The sequence below is a fragment of the Phalacrocorax carbo genome, chromosome 7 (assembly GCF_963921805.1).
Source record: "Phalacrocorax carbo chromosome 7, bPhaCar2.1, whole genome shotgun sequence".
In the NCBI taxonomy this organism is placed as follows: Eukaryota; Metazoa; Chordata; class Aves; order Suliformes; family Phalacrocoracidae; genus Phalacrocorax; species Phalacrocorax carbo.
This window is the reverse complement of record NC_087519.1, coordinates 24270367-24289980: the sequence shown is the minus strand read 5'-3', so window position 1 is coordinate 24289980 and position 19614 is coordinate 24270367. Positions and strand designations below refer to the sequence as shown.

The window sequence follows — 19614 nt, the reverse complement described above, 5'->3', positions numbered from 1 at the left end:
AATAATCTCGCTATCATTCATCGCTCTTTTATACATATGAAAAGCTGGTTATTGTCCATTTGGTGGTGGTTTCTAGCGGGATGCGTGTGAGGACTTGCAGATCTGATTATCCCATGAATGTGCAAGCGCTGCAGTTTTCTGTTGTCTTAGTCAGTATGTTTCTATGTACAGTGTCTAACAACACTGCTGTGGAAGTCCTCTCAGATTTCTTGATGGCATTCTGAAGAAAGACCTTGCAAAGTCTTATTTCCCTTTGATTTGGAAAAAAGTGACATAATTTTTTTAATCAGTGACTTTATTTTGTTTATACTTACACTTAACAAGCAAGAAGATTCATTAGCTCACTCCTAAAAGCAGAACCCATTCAAAACTACTTCTTTGCTCTCTCCCCCATGCCTTTAACTTGCAAATCTGGAAAAGCTTGCCACGCAATAATGAATTAAAATTTGAAGCCCTCCTGTGAAGTTGATGATTGCTAATCTTCCTGTATTATAGCTGGGAAAATAGAGTTGAGATTAAGGCTTGGACCTTCAAAGAGGCATTCAACCCCAATGCTGAAAGACAGACTTGAGCTGAGGTACACAATTTATTGCGGCTTATTTGCAAATCCCACCCCTAGGGACCTGCCTGGAGCAGTTTGTGCACCAGCACCCTGACACCTCCACTACAAAACTTTCGTCTTTTAACCATGAGACTGTATTTGGCCATCAACAGGTCCTTGATATGCAAACTGAAGAAGGCTTTTTGGCTGCGGCAGAGTAGTAATTGCACTAACACATCTCCTGTCCCATCAGATCCCACTCCTTTATGCAGTATAGAGTTTATAGGAGGTGCTGTCTAATTTACTCCTCCGTGCAAAGTAAAGAAACCATGTGCCTTCTCGTCTTTCCTGGCTTTCCATTGTGAAAGGGTAAGAGTAGGAGTTAGAAGGTCTGGTTCGTGTTATTGATTCTGCAGAGAAGACAGTTCATTCTACTGTGCTCTCCCCACCCCCCCCACCCCCCCCGTGGTGCAATAACAGGAGGAGTGGAGTACTGGGTACTAATGTACTCTTTGCTCATAAAACACTCTTGAAATTTCCAGATGGGGAGAAAGGTGAAGTGTTTGTGTTACCCTAAATAGCTGGCAGTGCTGTGGAGCACAGCCGTCATTGACCTGCCATTGCATGAAAGAGCTTCTGGGGACATCAGCTGGATCAGGTGCAAAGCACACAGGCATCTCAGATGAGACCTTGTGTTTTGAAGCCTGTTTGGTGTCTAACCCACAGAAAGACTTCCAAAGGCCTGGGGCCTTTGTATGTTGAAACTTTACCCATTATTAATTACTGCGTACAATTAAACCTTTAAATTATCCTTTTGTGTGGATGAATGGTTTTGCTCCTAGGGGAGTTTCTTGAGGTTTCTTTGGTATGTTGCTATTTTATTTGCTTTTGCTTTCCCACAGCTCTTTGTTTCTGGATTATTTTCCTTATGTTCAATTTTCTTTGTTAAAATAACTTTTTGGGGACTTTGGATTTTGGCCTGTTGAACAACCAAAGAGCCTGGAGACGTATTCCTTAAAAGGCTGGTTTCTGGCTTTATGCTTGCTTTGATTTGTCAAGAGCAAAGGTTTGAACCGTGAAAATGTAAATAATGATAGGCATTGTGGAATTGAGGAAAGTAGGGTTGGAGAAAATGAGAGGTTGTCTCTTCCTGTTCCTTGAGCAAAGATGAAGCAGCTTTGGAGCCCCCAAGATAACAGCAACATCGCATTCAGAGCTTACCAAAACAATGTGTTTTTAGGGCTTAGGCTCTTGAAATAATGACAGTTAACATTTCTCTTCCAGTACATCTTCCCTGTTTAAGTAGAGCTCTCAGAGCTCATCCAAGATGTTGAATAGGCAGCACCAAGGAGCTGCTCTTGTCATGCAGGAAACGTAAATAAAGGAACAAAAGCGTCATGTTTCGTGGGAAATTCTTTTGCTGGGGAAAGCACCAGAGCTGGCTTTGCGGGGAAATGGGAAGATATGCAGGAGCAAGACATCAGCATACAGTTTCAGGGGAGCAGGAGCTTAAATGATTTATTTAAATAATAAATGTTATTTATTTATAAATAAAGGTGTGTGATATGAATTACATGTAAATGTTATGTGTGATTCCATTATTATTGTTATCCAGGGTGTTCATGGAGTCCCCCAAAATACTGAGGAGCTCTCAAACTTGCGACAGAAGACTGAGAAGGCATCAAGGAACCAGGTTCATACCCCACCAAAGGAGCTGTCAGTAGCCAATGGGACTTCCCACTCCCCTCTGCTTAGGAAGGACATGAGGGTGGAAGGCTATAATCCTGAATCCAAGTCCAGACTGAGAAGAACTGGTTGGACTTGCAAGGAATGTTCACAGTGGATCCCCGATCGGGAAACCTATGTGTCCCACATGAAGAGAAGTCATGGAAGGGTAAGGACTCAGATGAAACACTTCAACTAGGTAACAAGATATTTTTAGCAAAAAAGTGATAATTGTTAATATTTGGGGCAAAAAGAAACCGAGAATCTGTTTGCCAGCTTACTGAGGAGTATGCTCAGGGCCAGAAAAAAAAACAAAACCCAACAGATGTAGCCCATTGTAAGCACACTTTCTGTCCTTGATCGTATGCTCTACAACCTGCGTACCTCATCCTCTTTGCTGTTCCTTCTTCCACTGCATCTATTGCCAGGCTTCCTCTTTGGCTTATCTGGGTAAGTGGATGGCAAGTCATGTCTTCTCCAGTTGCTGATTCAACAGTCTGATCTAAACTATCTACACTCAACAGTTACAGAAGGACCTACAGTTCCTGTAAATGATGTTGTGTTGTTTGGTAGATATCACTGCATCTAAGTGGGGAAGAGTAACAGACTCACGCAGTGTGCAGAGCTATCATTATAAGAACTGTAAATCTCAATTTTGATGGTTTCATCCAGCTCAAGCCTTGTGTTGCCTTGACCTACTTCTGTCAAGCTAAACCTTGCTCACTGGCAGAACATAGGCCAAGATGTTGTGTGCGGCCAGATTTCTTAGTACTTTGGCATCAGGACTTCTTGTTTGATACACTTCTTGAGTGCCATGAGCAGAGGCTGTGAAAATCTGGATCATCATCTTTGATTCCTTCTAACCTGACTTGGGGAGTGCTGGATTGTCCATTTGATAAATATCAAGAGAAGAAGATGGGGGCAGGGTGAGCATGCTGGATTCTCCCATTTGAATTCTATAGAAGTAGGAAACTTCCCAAATATTTAAGTTCAATGCATATATGTATTCACTAATCAAGTCTAAGAAGATTTTTAATGGGATGCATGCAGGTTATACAAAGGACTGTAGGAAAAGGAAGAGGCTAGTTGCGTAGGGGATGCAGCTATGATAAATGGATAACAAGCAGGACCATGTGATGCTCTTTAACATCTTGCCCTTCTATTGTGCTGAATTATGAGGAGAGAAAAGGGTAAGTGGATTTGTACTTCATGCTGGGGACATGCCTTCTTCTGGGGCAGAAGGGACCTTCCACTGAATTAATTCTGGAGAGGGTCCTCTAGTGAAATGTGTCCACAGGAGAAGCAGCTAATGCAATTCCTATTAAAAAAAAATCAAGCATGTGCTTTAACTACTCCTGGTTTTTATAAAACAAGTGCTGGTATTAGCCAACTGTTGGGCTGAGTATAAGTGGGACCCCAAAATCTCAGTGATCTTTATCAGTGGAAGAGGGATTTTTTGCACCTGAGAGGTAAGGTCCAGATAAAGAGCATGGGAATGTTAGAATCCAGTCAGTGCCTTACATCTCCCTGTTAATAAAAGGTATTTCTGTTCTCCTGCTAGTCTATGAAGAGATATCCCTGTCGACAGTGTGAACGCTCATTTAATGCCTCCAACAGTCTGCGTAGACACATCCGCAATAATCACGACACAGCAAAGAAAGTTTATACTTGCTGGTACGTACTGAATGCCACTTTTCAAATTTGGTTTTCAATGACAGGCTAATCCTTCAAGTTTGGAAGCCCTTTGTAATAGGTCATGTCTGCTCCTACTTACACCATGCTGTAAGTTACTGAGGGAGAGAGAGAAGAATATATTAAACATGAGAGACTTGGTGGCTAAAATAAGTCCTTGCTTTTGACAGCACAATGCCCTTTGGAAACTTAGGGTAAGGTTTGATTTGAGATCTGCAGCTGCAAAATGAGAATTACATTGTGCAGCCTTGTGGAACAGCCAATAAAATATTGGGCCAGTCTTTCACTGCTCCATGGTTGGTGTAGTCATGAGGCACTCTTGTGCCTTCCCCATGAAAAAATTGTACAAAAGGTGTGTAAAGTCCTAAGAATCAGAGCCATTGCTCTGGGTGGGTCTTGCCACCACTTTACATGGGCAGAACTGACTGCACAAGCTGAAGGGCAGTGGAGAATTAAGCCTGCTGGATTTGGGAAGATGCACCTCAAAGTTGGAGAATGGATTTGGAGACTTCAGATGAACTATGTAAATCATCAGTGAATGAAAATCATTGCTGGTGAATGTATTTTTACTGTGAATACAGTCTCAGTTCAGGACAAAGCCTAGCTCTTACAAAACCGCCTCTACAACTGCTGCATTCTTATCTGCCATTGCAGAATAAATCGTATGCCAAGTGACCCTGCAGACTTGCTTCCTCTCTCATTCTGAGACATCCTTCTGAAACAGAATTTAAGCACATTTGTGTTGGAAGGGAAGTTTGCAGTGATGTAGGTTGGGGGATCTTTTTTTATTTAACTAAAATTTTGGTTTAATGCAAGTGTTTCTGAAGAGCATGTTGTCACTTTACAGCACTTAAGTTATGAAAAGCCCCTCTTGAAGAGTACATCCCTCATGTACTTTATTTCTTTGGACTGCCTAGTGAACCAAAATAGCTTTTAGCAAATGGATAAGGTATTGGCAACACCACTGGGGCCTGATACAAATGCATTCCTGGTGCATTTTTCAGCCAGGACTTCTAAATGTTCCATTTCTTCTAACTGTTCTCAGACTTGGAACTTCTGGAGAAGATGAAACCTTGGGTCCCAGAGTGTTTCATTACACTTTTAAGTTTGTGGGTGATGGTCTTTGGAGTTATGTGCACCTGTTCTGTATAAATCTATTCTATCTGGACCAGTTGTTTTCAAAGTGGAGTGTATCAGAATCAAAATGAACATAAGGCCTAGCTGGGAAGAAGGCTTTGTACAGAAATACCTAGCAACCTGGGACGTGCCAGCCTACTGTACGCATTAGCTTGTACAGGACCTAGGGTCCAGTTTGTCTATTACTTTTCAGAATGACACACAGTTGTGGGTCCACTGCTTCACCCAAGGGCCTATGGTCATGCCATGTTTACAGCGGAGAAGACACAGCTAGAAATTCAAATGAATTGTGGTTGTGTTTAATTCTCAAGTTTGTAGTTGCTCCTTCTCAAAATCTACTGATGAAGACTTAATTGGACAGTGGTTGCACTCTCCTTAATCATTGTAGTGGGAGACTTACCGAAATCACAGCACTCTTCAAATGAAACCTCTTTCTTGAAATACTTGTTCCAGCATCTCCAACAGCTGCTCTTTGTTGGATCCGAGGTCTTCTGTTCAGTCTCTCCTTTGATCCCTCTTAGTTTGTCCAGAGCACTGTTCTAAAAACCTCCTCTGTGATTGTTCCTTGCAAATCCTCCCATCTCTTTGAATTCCTCTTCAGCTCCTTTCTACGCTCTGTAAAGCATCGGATCTCTGCTGCTCCTTTTCTTTTCCCTTGATTGCTGGTGTCTGTTTTCCTTCTTCCCACCAGGCAGTTTCTATGAGTCTCACCTGTTATTCCCTTCAGGGGTTTTGACACCTTAACTTCATGTCACACTCTTCTCCTGGATTTACATGTGAAGCATGAGTAAATTTGTCATTGATCTGACAATTGCGTATTTTTCTGACTCCAGCGTACTGTTTTGTAGGTGACCTCCCTCTGGCTTCTAACATTTCAAGCTGTGATTTCCCCTTCTCCCCTTGCCCTGCTTAGGTCTCTGCATGTGTTAAAATTATAGGGAGAAACCAGTGGTGGAGGACTTTCTTGAACACCCTCCTGCCAAGCTTGTCACTGGAGTAATTCAGGTTAGGAAAGCATCTTTCCCTGCTCATGTGAAAAGAATTCTGAATTAAGACAAATTGCAAAATATTCTGATGTTTTATCTATTTTCTTTCATAATTCACTTGGTTATTGTTATGAGAACTTGCTCTTATTTTCCAAGTCTTAAGGATAAACTGGAACACTTGATTTTCAACTTGTTTATTTTTAATAAATACCACTTAATAACCTCTCATCTTTCCTCCATGAGGGAGAAAAATTTCATCATTATTAAATATTGATGTATCATCTAAGCGGTTCCTGTTTAAAACCAGAAGTATTCAATGAGCAGGTCTGCATTTTCACATCATTACTCATTGTTGTTTAATTTCCATCTAGTTACTGGAAGATCAGTAGGAATCTTCTCTCCTTTTAAAAGATGTCTTAGCTGCCCAGAGACACATCATCTCTTCTCTGTTGCTTTTCACCCCTTGCTGCCTACATTTCAGCTGCCATTTGTGCATTTCAGAGAAGTCTGGTCATACTTGCTTCATTGCTCGGGTCGATATGTAGCTGATGGACCCTCCCCATGTTGTGCTGACAGGCAGCAGAAGAGTACAAAGTCAATATTGGGTTTCCCAATTGCTAACAGAGACCTCAGTGTACTTCACCATGCTGCAGGGGGGTGGTTTATGTGTCTGCAAGACTGGGGGCTTATTCCCAGTAGATCTCGGTCATCCGGGAGTGAAGGTTAACAATGGCACATAGCCCTTCACACCTGCATTTGAAACGTTAATCACAGTCTCTGGCAGCTCTTGAATCCTACCAAGTTTTAACATGAATTGTTACATGTAAATGATGCATTTGTGCATGCTTCTGTCTAAGTTATGGTTATCAAAGATGGAAGTTCAGCAGTTTTGTAAGAATTTTAAGTGTGTTTTGAGACACATGGTCTTGTGAATGGGAGGCTACACTCGTGCTTGGGAGCACAGGGTGCAGCACCTGGTTCTGCTGCAGCCCTCCTTGGTGTTACACAGTTCATGAGGTCCCTCTGAGCCTGGGTCTCTCATGTGAGAGTCGTTTTTCTCACATGCATTTTCCGCCTTGATTATTTATTTTGGACTTGTGTAGCATGTACACCATGGACCTGATCTCCACTAGTTCCTGTATTTATTTAGTACTGTACTGTAAATAAGACGTGCCCTACTTTCACTCTCATTCATTCTTAGCGTGGTAAGTTCTAAACTGTTCTGGTATCTCTCAAGGGAAATGTTTTATTATTAAAATAACGATTTATTGCATATTTTGGTAATCTGATAGTACATTACTCACCAGCGTCTGTCTCCAATGACATCTATTGGTTTGACACATAACAAGGAGCTGTTTGGATGGAAATGAACAGTTGGGCATTTCCTCTAATAAATTTTCTTCCTTTTTATATTTCCAAGGTACTGCACAGATGAAAATCAGACATTTCCTCAGCCATTCATGCTGGAGAATCACATCAGCCTCATGCACGGCATCAAAAACCCAGACTTGTCCCAGATGGCCAAAGCCAAAGCTCCAGAGAGAGACACAGCAGAAGTAACTGATATGTTTTCATTGAAAAATAAATGTACCTGGCGAGTAGCTGTTCACTTGGGGTGTTATGTCAAACCACAGCCTTGTGGCAGTCAAGCCCTGTTGTCCACAGGGCAGATTTCTTTCCCCTCCTCAACTCCATCATTTGCTTCTCTCTGGCAGTGTTGGGATCAGAACTGAAAGTGCAGCTGTGCTGCAGAAGCACCAGGGTGACATATCTTGCATTTTTCAAAATACTCTTGAATGTGAGGCCTTGTGTTTTACTGGCCTTTTTGCAGTCTACTTTGTAACCAGGTCTAATTTAGGTTTGTTATTACTCTTGTTTTACCACTGCCACTCTGTTCATGAGCCTGGTGCATTTTTTCTCCTTCTCCCTTGCTTTTTGTGCTAGTAACAAAATATATCTTTTATCTTTTAAAATACTTATTAGATCTGTTACCTACGAGAACTGCGTTCCTCCTAAATAGGACCATGTAATTTTTTTCAACAAAAGTCACTGTTGAACTAATTTTATTTTGGGTTGTTTTGGAGTGGAGTGTTGGCTGATGGGGCTTCTTCGCTCCATTTACTTTAGAAATAGATGTAGATTTTCCATATCACTGCAATTTATCATTCATCTGTACTGTAGCACAGAGACTGACTCCCCTCCCTACAGTATTTGTGCCATAAGGAAAGCTGGGGTGACTCAAGAATTCACTCCCATGAGCTGATGGCTGCTTCCCCCAAGCACAGCTGGCGTAGCAGGGCACCTGGCTAAAGGGGGGCAGAAGGGTGGCTTCACGTAGCTCCAGCTGGTTCTGCAAATACAAGCCTCTAAGCTGTATCCTAAAGAAAAACTGCTCAATGCTGGTGGATGAGGAGATGACAAAATCACATGAAGGGACGTATGCAAGCGAGCCATCCTCATGGGAGGAGAAGCATGCTGTGGGATTGTAAGACAGAGGGGATAAGTTATTAAGAGATGCCACGAAGAAAAAGCCTGAGTGGAGGGGAAAATATTCAGAGTTAAATCTGAGAAGCATAGTCTGGGCTCATGACCATCCCCGAGTTTCTCAGTTGCCTCTGCTCTACGGGCTCCTCCTTCCCACACCAGGTTCACATTCTCTTTTCTCCATCACAGTTCTGTCCAACCAACCCCTCTCAGGTCTCCCATCTCACGTTGCAGGACGGCAGTTGGGATCCTGCATGTTGGGGTGAGGTGTTCAGGTGCTTGTAGGAAAGGCAATGCAACTGGAGCCCGTAGGCATGGCTTTGTTCAGTTTGTATCAAAATACCAATGTGTATTCACCCTCAGGTGTCTTCAGATATGCGTGTGGAATTTAGCACTACTTCTTCTGTGGGCTCGAACAATAAAGTAACTTTTTTATCTTATTTTTTTTAAGGCAAAATCTTCAAAGAGGATGGCAATGGATGAGTTGGGTCAGGCAGAGACCGCTGCAGGTTCAGATGCGCCACCAGCCAAAAAACTGAAAGCGCACTGGAAATGCGCTAAATGTGGATTTGCGACAGACATCAGTACTGAGTTTCAGGAACACATACCTCGGCACAAGACGGACAGCTCCACCTACCAGTGCTTGTTCTGCGGTTTGTGCTATACCTCTCACATCTCTCTGAACAGACACCTCTTCATTGTTCATAAAGTAAAAGATGAAGAGGAGGAGGAAGAGGAGGAGGAGGAGGAGGAGGAGGAGGAGGAGGAGGAGGAGGAGGAAGATGAAGGTGAAAGGCAGAAGTTACAAAGGGAGATGAGTGAGAACGGACATGAGGGGTATAATGGTGAGATGAACACTACGGTGGAAGAAGAAAACCTGAAATACAAAGAGTGCAAAAGTGACTCAGTTTTTTGTGAACACAGTCAGACATGTGGCATGGAGGGTCTGAATAGCACCTCGCAGAACAATCACTCAAAGTCTTTTAAGACTTAAAAACAAGAAACCCCTTTTGGTTGGTCGGGAGTTTTTTGTTGGGGGGGGTTTACTCAAAATATGGGTGGGGACGGGGTGACTCTGAAATATTCTGTTGATTTCTTGGGATGGACATTGCTTTCCGTTAACTTCTATTTGTAAGGGAAATTTAACAAAAAAAAAAACCAACCCTGCCATTGCATCCTAAGCACTAACTCTCTGCCAGACCGGAGAGGTGAAAAGGGAAAGCAGGGCAAGAATCCTCACTGGAGCTTGTCTAGCTCCTGAGGATCAAGGAGCACTTTCTGCAGCTGTAGTTTCCTTAAGATGAGCTCTCTTCCTTCAAGTGTGCACTGCCTCAGCCTCTGCCCGGAGCCCCAGCCTTGCCTTGCCTTCCCTATCTTGCTTTCTTTCTCCTTCTATTTATGGCTTCTTTTTTCTCTTCCCATCTTGCCTTTGTTTTACTCATTTTAACTCTTAACACAGTCTCAGCAAAACATGCTTGTCAGGACCATGCTGGCTGATCCAGGATCTTCTGCTTTACAAGGGACGGGTCCAAGCTGTAAGTCGTGCTGATTTTTCTTTTAATTGCCCGAATATTATTTTCCAAAAGGCAGTTTAATGAAATGTCTTGGACCTGAATCATCCTGAAGGAGAATTTGGTAGCCCCCACCTTCTCGGGTGAGCACAGCTCAAACCCAGGCGCCACATTAAGCAGGGCCTGGCACCCCTCGGGGACTTGCTGGCTGCATGTTGGTGAGGTTGCACTACTAGAAGTTGTCCCAGGGGTGGGTACAGCTGGGCCCGGAGGTTGGTGCCTCATCCAGGCATGGAGCTCAGGCAGAGCCCAGTGGCAAGTTGGCACCATCCCCAGAAGGGGAAAACATCCCCCACCCCATCCATAGTGTCGGCTGGAGCGAAACCATCCCAGCACTCCTGATGGTGTTGGCTCGCTGCCAGGGCTCCCCAACCAGCTCGTTTGGAGCTGCTGCGGCAGAGGAAGGGAGTGCAGCCCAGAGAAGTATTGGTAGAAGCAGGAACTGCCATCCTGCAGTGCTGCCAGTACTGGGGCCTGCCGGTGGCTCTTCTCCCGCCACAGCTTGGCATTACCTGTCACCTGGGAGATGTTCCTTTCCGTGTAGTCATATTGACTCTTTCCTCACTCGTTCCCCCATCACACGCACACTTCATGTAATATAATTATCTTCTATACCTTTTTTTTTCCTTACGTTGAGCCAGAACCCTGCTCGTTATTGTTTACTAGGATGATGTTTAAATAATTTAAGAACTATTTATCTTATTGCATTCAGATCGCTCACCTTCTTGTCTCGACGTGTTTTGATACAAACAGTTTGGACTCTTTGTATTTTTTGATACCATGTACGTTAGCCTAGGGGATGTTTTACCAGGTAGCCTACGTAGAGTTAAGGATAGCAGGGGGCACTCTCGAGCCATCACGTATCTATTTAACCCGCAGCGGCGTTTGTGCCTTGCTATGATGTTTACTTCGAAGTATCGCAAATAAAAGCATCCAAGGGTGCCTGCCTGGGCGTCGTTCTTGGCTCCGGCCGCCACGGCCACCGCCTCCCTCAGGGGCGGGGCCGGAGGCGGTGGTGACGCGGGAGGAAGCGGGGCCGGAAGCGGAAGCGGGGCCGGAAGAGGAGGTGGGGAGGGGCGGGCGGTGGTGCTGCTGCTGTCGGTGCCGGCGATGCTGTCGCTGGATTTTCTGGACGATGTTCGGCGCATGAACAAGCGGCAGGTGCCGAAGGGGGAAGTGGGGGTCGGGTGGGTCCCGGGGGACGGGGCGGGTCAGGTCCCCCCGGCCGGACCCCGGGCCTGACACACACCCCACCCCACCCCCAGCTGTACTACCAGGTGCTGAACTTCGGTATGATCGTCTCGTCCGCCCTCATGATCTGGAAGGGGCTGATGGTGGTGACGGGCAGCGAGAGCCCCATCGTGGTAGTGCTGAGGTGAATCCCGCCGCGGGAGTTGTGGGCGTGGTAAATGGTGACCCGTCCGGCGGTGCCGCCCGGGGGTGAGGGGTGGAACCCCGCGGGGCGGGGCTGGGGGCCGGCGGGGCCTCCCGGCTGTCCTCCCAGAGGGATTCGGGGGCAGCAGGAGGCTCCCGCTCCGTCCCGTCCCCTCCCGTCCCCGCTGGGGAGAGGCTGTCGTGTAACGTAGGGGAAGGGCGAGGGACGAGGAGGCGGGTGAGCAAGGGTGGCAGCCTTATGTAAAAATGGAACCTCGCCCTCCCGCTCCTGTCGGCCGGACAGCCGGCTCGTACGTTAAGGAGGTGATCCAGAGGGAGGGCTTCGAAGAAATATGGTGAGAGCGCAGCCCAGGTGCTCCTGGATCATACCAAACCTCCTGGAGAACTGCTTGGCGGTGTGGGTGAAAGAACCTTGAAAAAGGAAGGGCTTGAGGCAGGGAGCCTGGCACAAGCAGTGAACCCGTTGGTCGGGCAGATCACCCCTGTGTAAAAGCAACGTTCGTGGCCGAGCTCGTCTCCTCACCAAGGCTGGTGGCGCTTCCTGTAGCAGAAGCTGCGGTAGCAGAATGTGGCAGCACACTGGCACCTCCTGCCCTGCCTGTCCCCCTGTCTTGTTGCTGCTCCATGAGCAGTTGAAGTATTGGTGGTGAGTCTTGGTTAGTGAAAAGAAAGTGGGAATCTTTAAGATGCCAGCAAGGAAACTCATATAGTGAAGAAGAGTTGTTGGGTTTTTTTTAAACGGGAGCTGGCATTCTGAAATGCCCAGTGAACATGAGGATGTGTTATATTGCATCCCTAGAAGTATCCACTAACTCTTCTTTCGCAGCTGCTTTTTTTTTTTTCCCTGGCCTTCCAGTGAGTTATAGCATGGCCTGGAAAAGGGGAGCTGTAACCGCACCCTTTCACCTGCATGGCTGAAAATAAGGGCTATCACTCTGTAAGTGAATATGTTTTAGGTGTTGCATGTTGCCTTTGCAGAAATGCTGTGCAGCTGGTAGCACCAGTGTCACTCCCACCCTCCCAGTGCCTGGGACAGATTCCTGTGGCCAACATTCCTGGGCAGCCATCAGGTGCTGGTGCTATCAGACGCCATGTAGATATTGCACAGGGCCTGTTTGGTGGCCAGGTTGGCCTTTCCATGTCTTTCCACATCAGTGTTAAAGACCGCATGCCATTTAACAAAACTCCCACAAAATAAAACCAAGCAGCGTTCCTGTTCCCTCCTGAAGGGTCTGTTGGGGTCCAGGGGAGATGTTTCATGCTGTTCCTTTCAGTGAATAAGACAGGGGCTGTTAGGTCACGTCCCTTCTTTGGCGACATAATCTTCTATTCTGAATAGCAGCTTTTGCGCCGTCTTGAGATAAAACACAAATAGATGCCATGCTTAAAGTTCATCGTTTTGTTTTGTACTGCATTATTTATTTGGAATTGAGAAGGTTAAGTATTTTGTAACATCTGCCATTTACAAGACAGGAGAAAAATAACTTGAATAGCAGTGCCTGAAATGAGACTGTTAAGCAAGTGATGAATCACAATAACAAATTTTTAGCACTCCCGTCTGTCTGTTCCAGATGGAAGTACAAGAGCCCGCATGCTTTCAGTACTTTGTTCCTGAGGATGATCTGTCTACCTGCAAAAAATAAAAGTAAATGAAAGAAAGCTTCCCACCATCGCAGTGCTGCCAGTGTAGCCCTGCCAATGGAGAGCTCAGAAGTCAAGAAGGTGCTGCTTGTTGTGAGCCATGCTGTTATTAAGAAGGCAGAAGGCTTTTCCCATTCGGTGTGCTTTTAACAGCAGCTGCTGGCAGTGCTCTTTTCCCAACAAATCTGAACTGCTGGTAGTGTGGTGACTGAAAGTCTGAATGTGGTAGAGGTTAGACACAGGCCTGGGCTCCAAGTCCAAGTGGTTTTCTTAGGAGCTTTTCACCAAGGTTATTGCGAGGCTTAAAGGACTATAAACTCTGAAACCTGCTTCTGACTGTTTAAACATTGTTCTCTGTTTACTAAATTGTTAAATATTGCTGCCCTTCTCTTTTTCAGTGGAAGCATGGAGCCTGCGTTTCACAGAGGAGATCTCCTGTTCCTCACGAACCGAATTGAAGATCCAATCAGAGTGGGAGAAATTGTGGTCTTTAGGATAGAAGGAAGGGAAATTCCTATAGTCCATCGTGTCCTGAAAATTCATGAGAAGTATGTCAAGAATTTGGGGGATTGTACTGCAGATGCTTAGCTAAGTTGTATTTTTCCTCATTTCCTTGGGTAAACGACTGGTTGGGACGTCAGTGACAGATAGCCAGGTGCTGTAGGAAGAAGTAACACAGAAGTTTCAGGCAGATGAAATCCCCCCTCTTTGGTTTACTTATAAAGATCGTCCAGGAGAATTCGCAAGCTGGGGAATCTGTGCTGGTATCCTGGATTCCCCATGTTGCTGAATGTCTCCTGCGCCATCATTTCCATCCCAAGCTGCTGTGTAATGTTGCTATGTCATCTCCTGTAGGTCTGGCTGCATTTCTGCATGTGAAGTGGCTATTGCTTGTAGAGGTAGAACTTACGGAAAAAGGGTGTTTTGTAGGTAGTGCGCATTATTTTAAAACTTGTCTTTATGCCCCTGCTCTCTTGCAGAGGCAGGGTGTTTCCTTTCTTCTCTGTAGAAGGTGTTGCGTTGTTATACTCGGAGTCTATATATGCGCTGCACTCTCCATAACTGTTCATTCTGTGAATGTTTAGCAGGTTGCGTGTCTGAAGAAAGGAAGCACGGTCGCTCTGGTTTGATTGTTGGACAGGGTTTAGTTTTCCAAGCAAGGCTTCCTCTGCAGCAGTGAGCTTTCTTGTTTTGCTGGTCGGGGAAGATGCAGCTGTGACTCCTCCAGGCCATTCTGTGGGGATACAAGCCAGCCCCATGAGGCATTTGAGTGAAAACTAAATCTTGAACTGGATCCCTGTTTCTTCAAGGCAGCTCTGAGAGGACAACAGTTGGATGGTGTCCCAGCATCTGTTTCTGCTGCGTAAATGCCTGCTGCAATATGAATGAACCAGAGCTATACCAGGGCTCAGAAGTCTGTTCCTAGGTTAAGTGAATCGCTTGAATCCTATGTGGAGGTAGCGTCTGAGGATTGCTCTGGTCAGGTGAGGTCGGTGGAATAGAGACGGTCCGTTTTCCCAGGCATTTGTAGCAGCCACAACGTTGGGGAATCGAGACCGTTTTTTGTCTGGCCCAACGTCAAGGTCAGCCAGCTTTGTGCATGCAAACAGTCCAGCTGAAGTCCTGGCTATGAGAGAGTGGCACCTCACCCAGTACACAGAGCAGATAATTTGCTGTTCAGATTTAATCTCTGTCAAAAACATTTAACAATGTCAGTTTTCAAAGTAGGGTTCTTTGATACCACTGATTTAAAAATAAGGTCAATATACTTGGTAAATTTTGCACTTTTTGTGATGTCTTGGGAACTCTTTTAAGTGAAATGCTACTTTCCTTCTCTTGTGTTGCATGCTAAAGGCTCAGCTGGGCTCTGGTGCTGCTGCGATTGAAAAGGCAAGAAAGGTCAGGGTCTTCTCCAGTCTCAGCCAGTGTTTGGGAAGGAGAAGCAGAAACGTGCATTCTGTGCAGCAGTTCGTCTCCAGATATTCCCCACCCTTCTTTTTGTTGCCTGGCTCTATGTCAGCTCTAGGTCTTAAGGTATCCAGTGCTTAGCAAAGGTAAAACTGAAAAATAGGTACAGTGAGCTGAAGCTAGGCACTGAAGGCAGGCCTCTGAGGTCAATTGCTTATTTCACCAGTTAACGAATATTTTTGTGGTGCCAGTTTGGAATTCAGGAGTGTCGTCTGAATGGCCCGAGTGTCCCATTTCTTCCTGTAGTTATGGACTGAATGAAACCAGCAAAAAGTCTCTGTAATAGCTGACAGGAATGTCAAAATGAAGGAAAACAGAAATCCCGTTCTCAGTGATTTTGTGGCAACTCAGGATCCAGTTCACATCAGTATTGTTTGAGTGAGAAAAATTTTTTTTTACTTGCTAGCCTTTTCTTCTTTGTTCAGAGCGAAATTGAGCTCATTCTTTATCACTGAACACAGAGTCTATGGTCAAAATTTACTTAGTGGTTTTGATGCAGGACAGCCAGACAAGATTTCATTCACCTTTCAGACAGCAGAGCAACTGCTGTGGGCTTCTTACACTGGTTCTTGACAGTGCACTGAATTTGCTCAATAAGATGGTGTGTTCCTACACTATCAGTCTTCAGAGCTGAAACTACATTACCTGCACCTTTGGGTATCTTCATCTTTTTCGAGACTATCTGTGAGCTCCTAGAGTGTTTGCTGTTCCCACATCATGAGCCAAATGTGCTTTGAAGAAAGATCTGTTCTTTTTTCCCCCTTTTTTTTTCTTCCAAGCTTCTGCTGTCAAGTAATGCACATTGGTACTTGGGCATGATGAAAATAGTATGAGTTCAGAAGATCTTCTGTATGCTTTCCCAAGTTGTATTTGATCTGTTGTTTCTGGGAGCAAGCCGACATGATCAAGCAACAAGAACGCTCCTGCTCAGCATCTACCTGGCCAATCCCCAAGTAGTGGCACAAACTGCTGCTTAGAAGCAAGTGTTGCTGGCTGTCCAGCAAGCTGAATGGAAGTGGGGAAGGGTGAATAACAGGCTGTATGAAGCTAGAGTATGGTAGGAGCTCTTTCCAGGTCAAAGCAAAGGTTCATCTGCTCCAGGATCGTGTTTCTGACCAGCTAACTAATTCACCTCAGGACAAACTAAAGACTAGAGGGAGCGTGTAGTGATAATTTCCCTGCTTTCTGCAAGTTACCATTTCAGGCACAAAGTACTAGTTCCGTATTAATAGCCCCCTTTTCTTTTTTTACATGGAGTACTCCATCACATTTTGAACTGCTATAACATTTTGGCATCCAAAATATCCTTCCAGAGAGACATGATTCGGTTTGCACCGTGTTCGTTAAGCATGGCACCTTCTCTGACGTGTTTTAACCTGTTAGCTCTGAGTTTGGTTTGATGACCTCCAGTCTTGTACCAGAAGAGGCAGTGAAAAACTGATTGTTGCTGTCTGTGTCATTTGTATTGGACTACTGCCATATCTCCCATCAGTTCTGTCTTTTCCAGGCTGAAGAGTCCTGGTCTGTTGTTTCTTGTATGGAAGTGGTTCCAGACCTTGTTACCCATTTCTGAACCTTTGCCAGTTCTTCTCTCCATTTCAAAAAAGTGGGTTCAGAACTGCACAGAGCATTCAAGATGTAGGCACATCGTGAGTTCATGCAGTATTGTAATGGTATTGTTTGTTTTATTCTGTCCCCCTTTCCCAATAATTTCTAAGTTTCAGCTTGCTTCTGGCCACTACTGAGTAGAACGGTGTGCTTTAACCCCAAAGTCTCATTTTGGGTGGCAGTACAGAGCCCAGAACCCAATGCGTACATGAAGCAAGAGAAGCATCAACGCAAGAGAGGTCAAAAGCAAAGAGGCAATAGTTGCACCTTCGCTAGAAATGGCTTATCCTGCCGGCTTTGTTCTTAAAGTCTGACAGAAAGCCTGGCTGGGGCCAGAATTCATTCTTCTGTTGGCAGTTTTTTTTCCGAACAGTCTGCTTCCCACTGCATTTGACAGAGTTTCCCTTTTTTCATCCTGCTTGAACATGTAGGACGTGATTGCTTCTAATATCTTTGTGTTAGTTTCTACGTGCTTGTTCTGGAACAGCTTTTAATAAGTTCTTTTTCTCAGACTTACCTGCCTGTCTTGTCTTTGCTAGGCAAAATGGTGACATCAAATTTTTGACAAAGGGAGACAATAACGCCGTTGATGACAGAGGGCTGTACAAACGAGGGCAGCACTGGTTGGAGAAAAAGGACGTAGTAGGACGAGCGAGAGGGTGAGTGAAGTTGAACAAGATGCGGCTTTTTATACTGCTCTCCCCCAATGCCATCTGTTAATCCCCCTCTCCTCTTGAACTCTCCCCGCTGGGTTTTTGTGACCTGTCTGAAAGCATTTCAAAAGGTACTGTGGAGAGTTAAAAAACAATGGTAGTTCAGTTCTTAGCTTATGCAAAGCTATCAAGCTGTGAGCTGCGTCTTGAGATTTTTGATGCTGGATAGACACTGATGCAAAGGCAGTGCACCCTCAGGTGTGATCAGAATTTTTCATTAACACTATTCTGTGAGGCAGAGGCTTTGCAGAGATCAGCAAGATATGAACAAGGCAGAGGCTAAAACATACTCTGGGGCTGGTTGTTATTCAGCCCCCACTGCCATGGCTTCCCTGCTTGGGAGGAAGAAGTCCCAAGCCTGGTGACAGTAGCCCTCAGCATGCTTGAGTGGCTCTTCCTTTGTACAAGTACCAGGGCAGTGCTTCTCCCATTGCACCCTTGAATATTATTTGTCTTAATAAAACCTTTATTCTTGTAGATTTGTGCCCTATATTGGAATAGTGACTATCTTAATGAATGATTATCCAAAATTTAAGGTAAGAGCTCCTTCATTTTCTGCCTGCTTCTCCCACCCCAGCTAAAATTACTTCATGAGAACTTCATATGCACAGGCAGAACTGTTTGCCCTCTATGTTTGCTGCTATTGCTGCACCTTTAGATGCGAATGTGCACTCTTGTGTCTTCTCTTCTTTCTCTTGCAGTACGCAGTCCTCTTTTTACTGGGTTTATTTGTGCTGGTCCATCGAGAGTAGCCTCTTGCTCTGAAGTACAAGGTGAAGGTGCCGTGGGTTTTTTAGCTGAACGTTTTAAGTAGATGATGGTCCGATGTGCCGGGAGGAAGAAGAAAACATGCATTTCAAAGCTTCTTGCCAGTTTGGGTTTGTTTTGGTTTTTACTGCGTAAGGGTGAATGTTTGTCACAGTATTTCCAACGGTTTGTAACATTTTAGCATTTTTAGTGAGTTTTTTATATTAAAAATTTAAGCCAAACTGTTCAGTGTTTATACTTTGAAGCTGAGCTTCCTCTCAAAGTGCCTACAGGACTGCGTCCTCTAAGTTGGTGCTTCTGCTGGGCAAGCATGACCTCCCCCTGTGCTGACTGAACTGTCAAACAGTGAGCTGTGGAGGTGATGGTTTTTTCCAGTTCAGAATTGAAATAAAGACTTTGCATTTCACCCAGTGTCAGCCCTGCCACATTCTTTGTTTTTGGCCTGAGTGCAGCCTCTTTGCCCAGTTTTCCTTGAGGGGAAAGGGGTTTTAGGTCTCTAATGATCCCTGCAGCTGGCCACATCTTACAGCTTACCTGAAAGCTACAGAAAGGCTGAGCCCCTGCTGCACTGAGGCCTGAAAGAAGAAACCACTTGCCACCATGTGTAACACCTCTTTTTCTAGGCTTCTCATTCAGGATGATGGTCCTGCTTGTGTAGATGTGGTGTCAGAGGAGAGCCCAAGGAAGCAGTACAAGGCAGAGACTCTGTAGTTATCAGCTTCAATATCAATTTGTGCCATCTGCACTGAGCGATTGATCACTATAACTCACCTCTGTGGTGTCTATACTGGCTCGTGAAAACATTTTACTTCCCCTTTGCCAGGGCAGCTCTTCACAAGAGCAGGCAGTGGGAGCATGGTGCCATTGCTACCTCTGTACAAGGCTGCCTGACCCCACTTCTGCAGTTTCCTTACAGGTTGTCTTGCTGGGACAGCTTGCCCCAGCAGTGGGAGCCTGTCTCCTCCCCGCCTTGTGCTTCCCCTGGGTTAACAGCTCTTCTCTCCATCTTGCAAAATCTATAGACAGTTCAAAGCTACTGTGTGTTACTTCAGGTGCACTTCACCGCATCCTCTATTCCCTCTTCTTCATGACTGCTCCAAGATTCTGCAGCAACAAAGATCATTAAAGATGATTACTGCTGCCACGCACACAGCTTGTGTAGGGTAAGAGCAGTCAGGGAAGGCAAGGACAAAACCCAACGGGATGTTTATGGTCCATTTTCTCTTTCTTGTGTATGTACCTCATTAGGCTTGTCAGGCCTGTCCTATCTGTGGAGGTGGATTGTGCCATTAGTTACATTCATTTTGCTTAATGCTCAGTAGATGGGCTGACCTGTGGTATCCCAAGTGAGTTGGTTTAACCAGGTGGTTTGTTCCATGTGTAGG

General features: G+C 45.1%; 2 protein-coding genes across 6 annotated transcripts in view; both read left to right on the top strand.

The window, feature by feature from the left end:
* The window catches only part of ZNF592 (zinc finger protein 592), a 45612-nt gene extending 34534 nt beyond the window's left edge, over nt 1-11078 (top strand). Inside the window, exons 7-11 of one of the 5 annotated variants that reach the window (XM_064456959.1) lie at nt 2157-2435; nt 3828-3940; nt 7502-7637; nt 9017-9274; nt 9323-11078. In XM_064456959.1, the coding sequence (XP_064313029.1) occupies nt 2157-2435; nt 3828-3940; nt 7502-7637; nt 9017-9274; nt 9323-9559 (1023 nt within the window). In that variant the 3' untranslated portion in view covers nt 9560-11078. Of the gene's footprint in view, nt 1-2156; nt 2436-2938; nt 3941-6033; nt 7470-7501; nt 7638-9016 lie in introns of those variants that run through there. The other 4 variants (XM_064456958.1, XM_064456960.1, XM_064456963.1 and 1 more) reach the window with 4 other exon arrangements.
* A 93-nt stretch (nt 11079-11171) lies between these two features.
* On the top strand, nt 11172-18635 carry SEC11A (SEC11 homolog A, signal peptidase complex subunit). The gene is made up of 6 exons (XM_064456964.1): nt 11172-11297; nt 11402-11511; nt 13571-13720; nt 17288-17407; nt 17940-17997; nt 18163-18635. The coding sequence occupies exons 1-6, from the start codon at nt 11247-11249 to the stop codon at nt 18211-18213; spliced, it is 540 nt and encodes a 179-aa protein (XP_064313034.1). The 5' UTR covers nt 11172-11246; the 3' UTR covers nt 18214-18635.
* Nucleotides 18636-19614: the final 979 nt, after the last annotated feature.

Bases quoted from the DNA above. Each gene is read 5' to 3' on its own strand.
- SEC11A (XM_064456964.1), top strand. From the start codon at position 11,247: ATGCTGTCGCTGGATTTTCTGGACGATGTTCGGCGCATGAACAAGCGG. The intron at 13,721-17,287 runs GTATGTCAAGAA...TGTCTTTGCTAG, and splicing joins GTCCTGAAAATTCATGAGAA to GCAAAATGGTGACATCAAAT. The intron at 17,998-18,162 runs GTAAGAGCTCCT...TTTCTCTTGCAG, and splicing joins ATGATTATCCAAAATTTAAG to TACGCAGTCCTCTTTTTACT.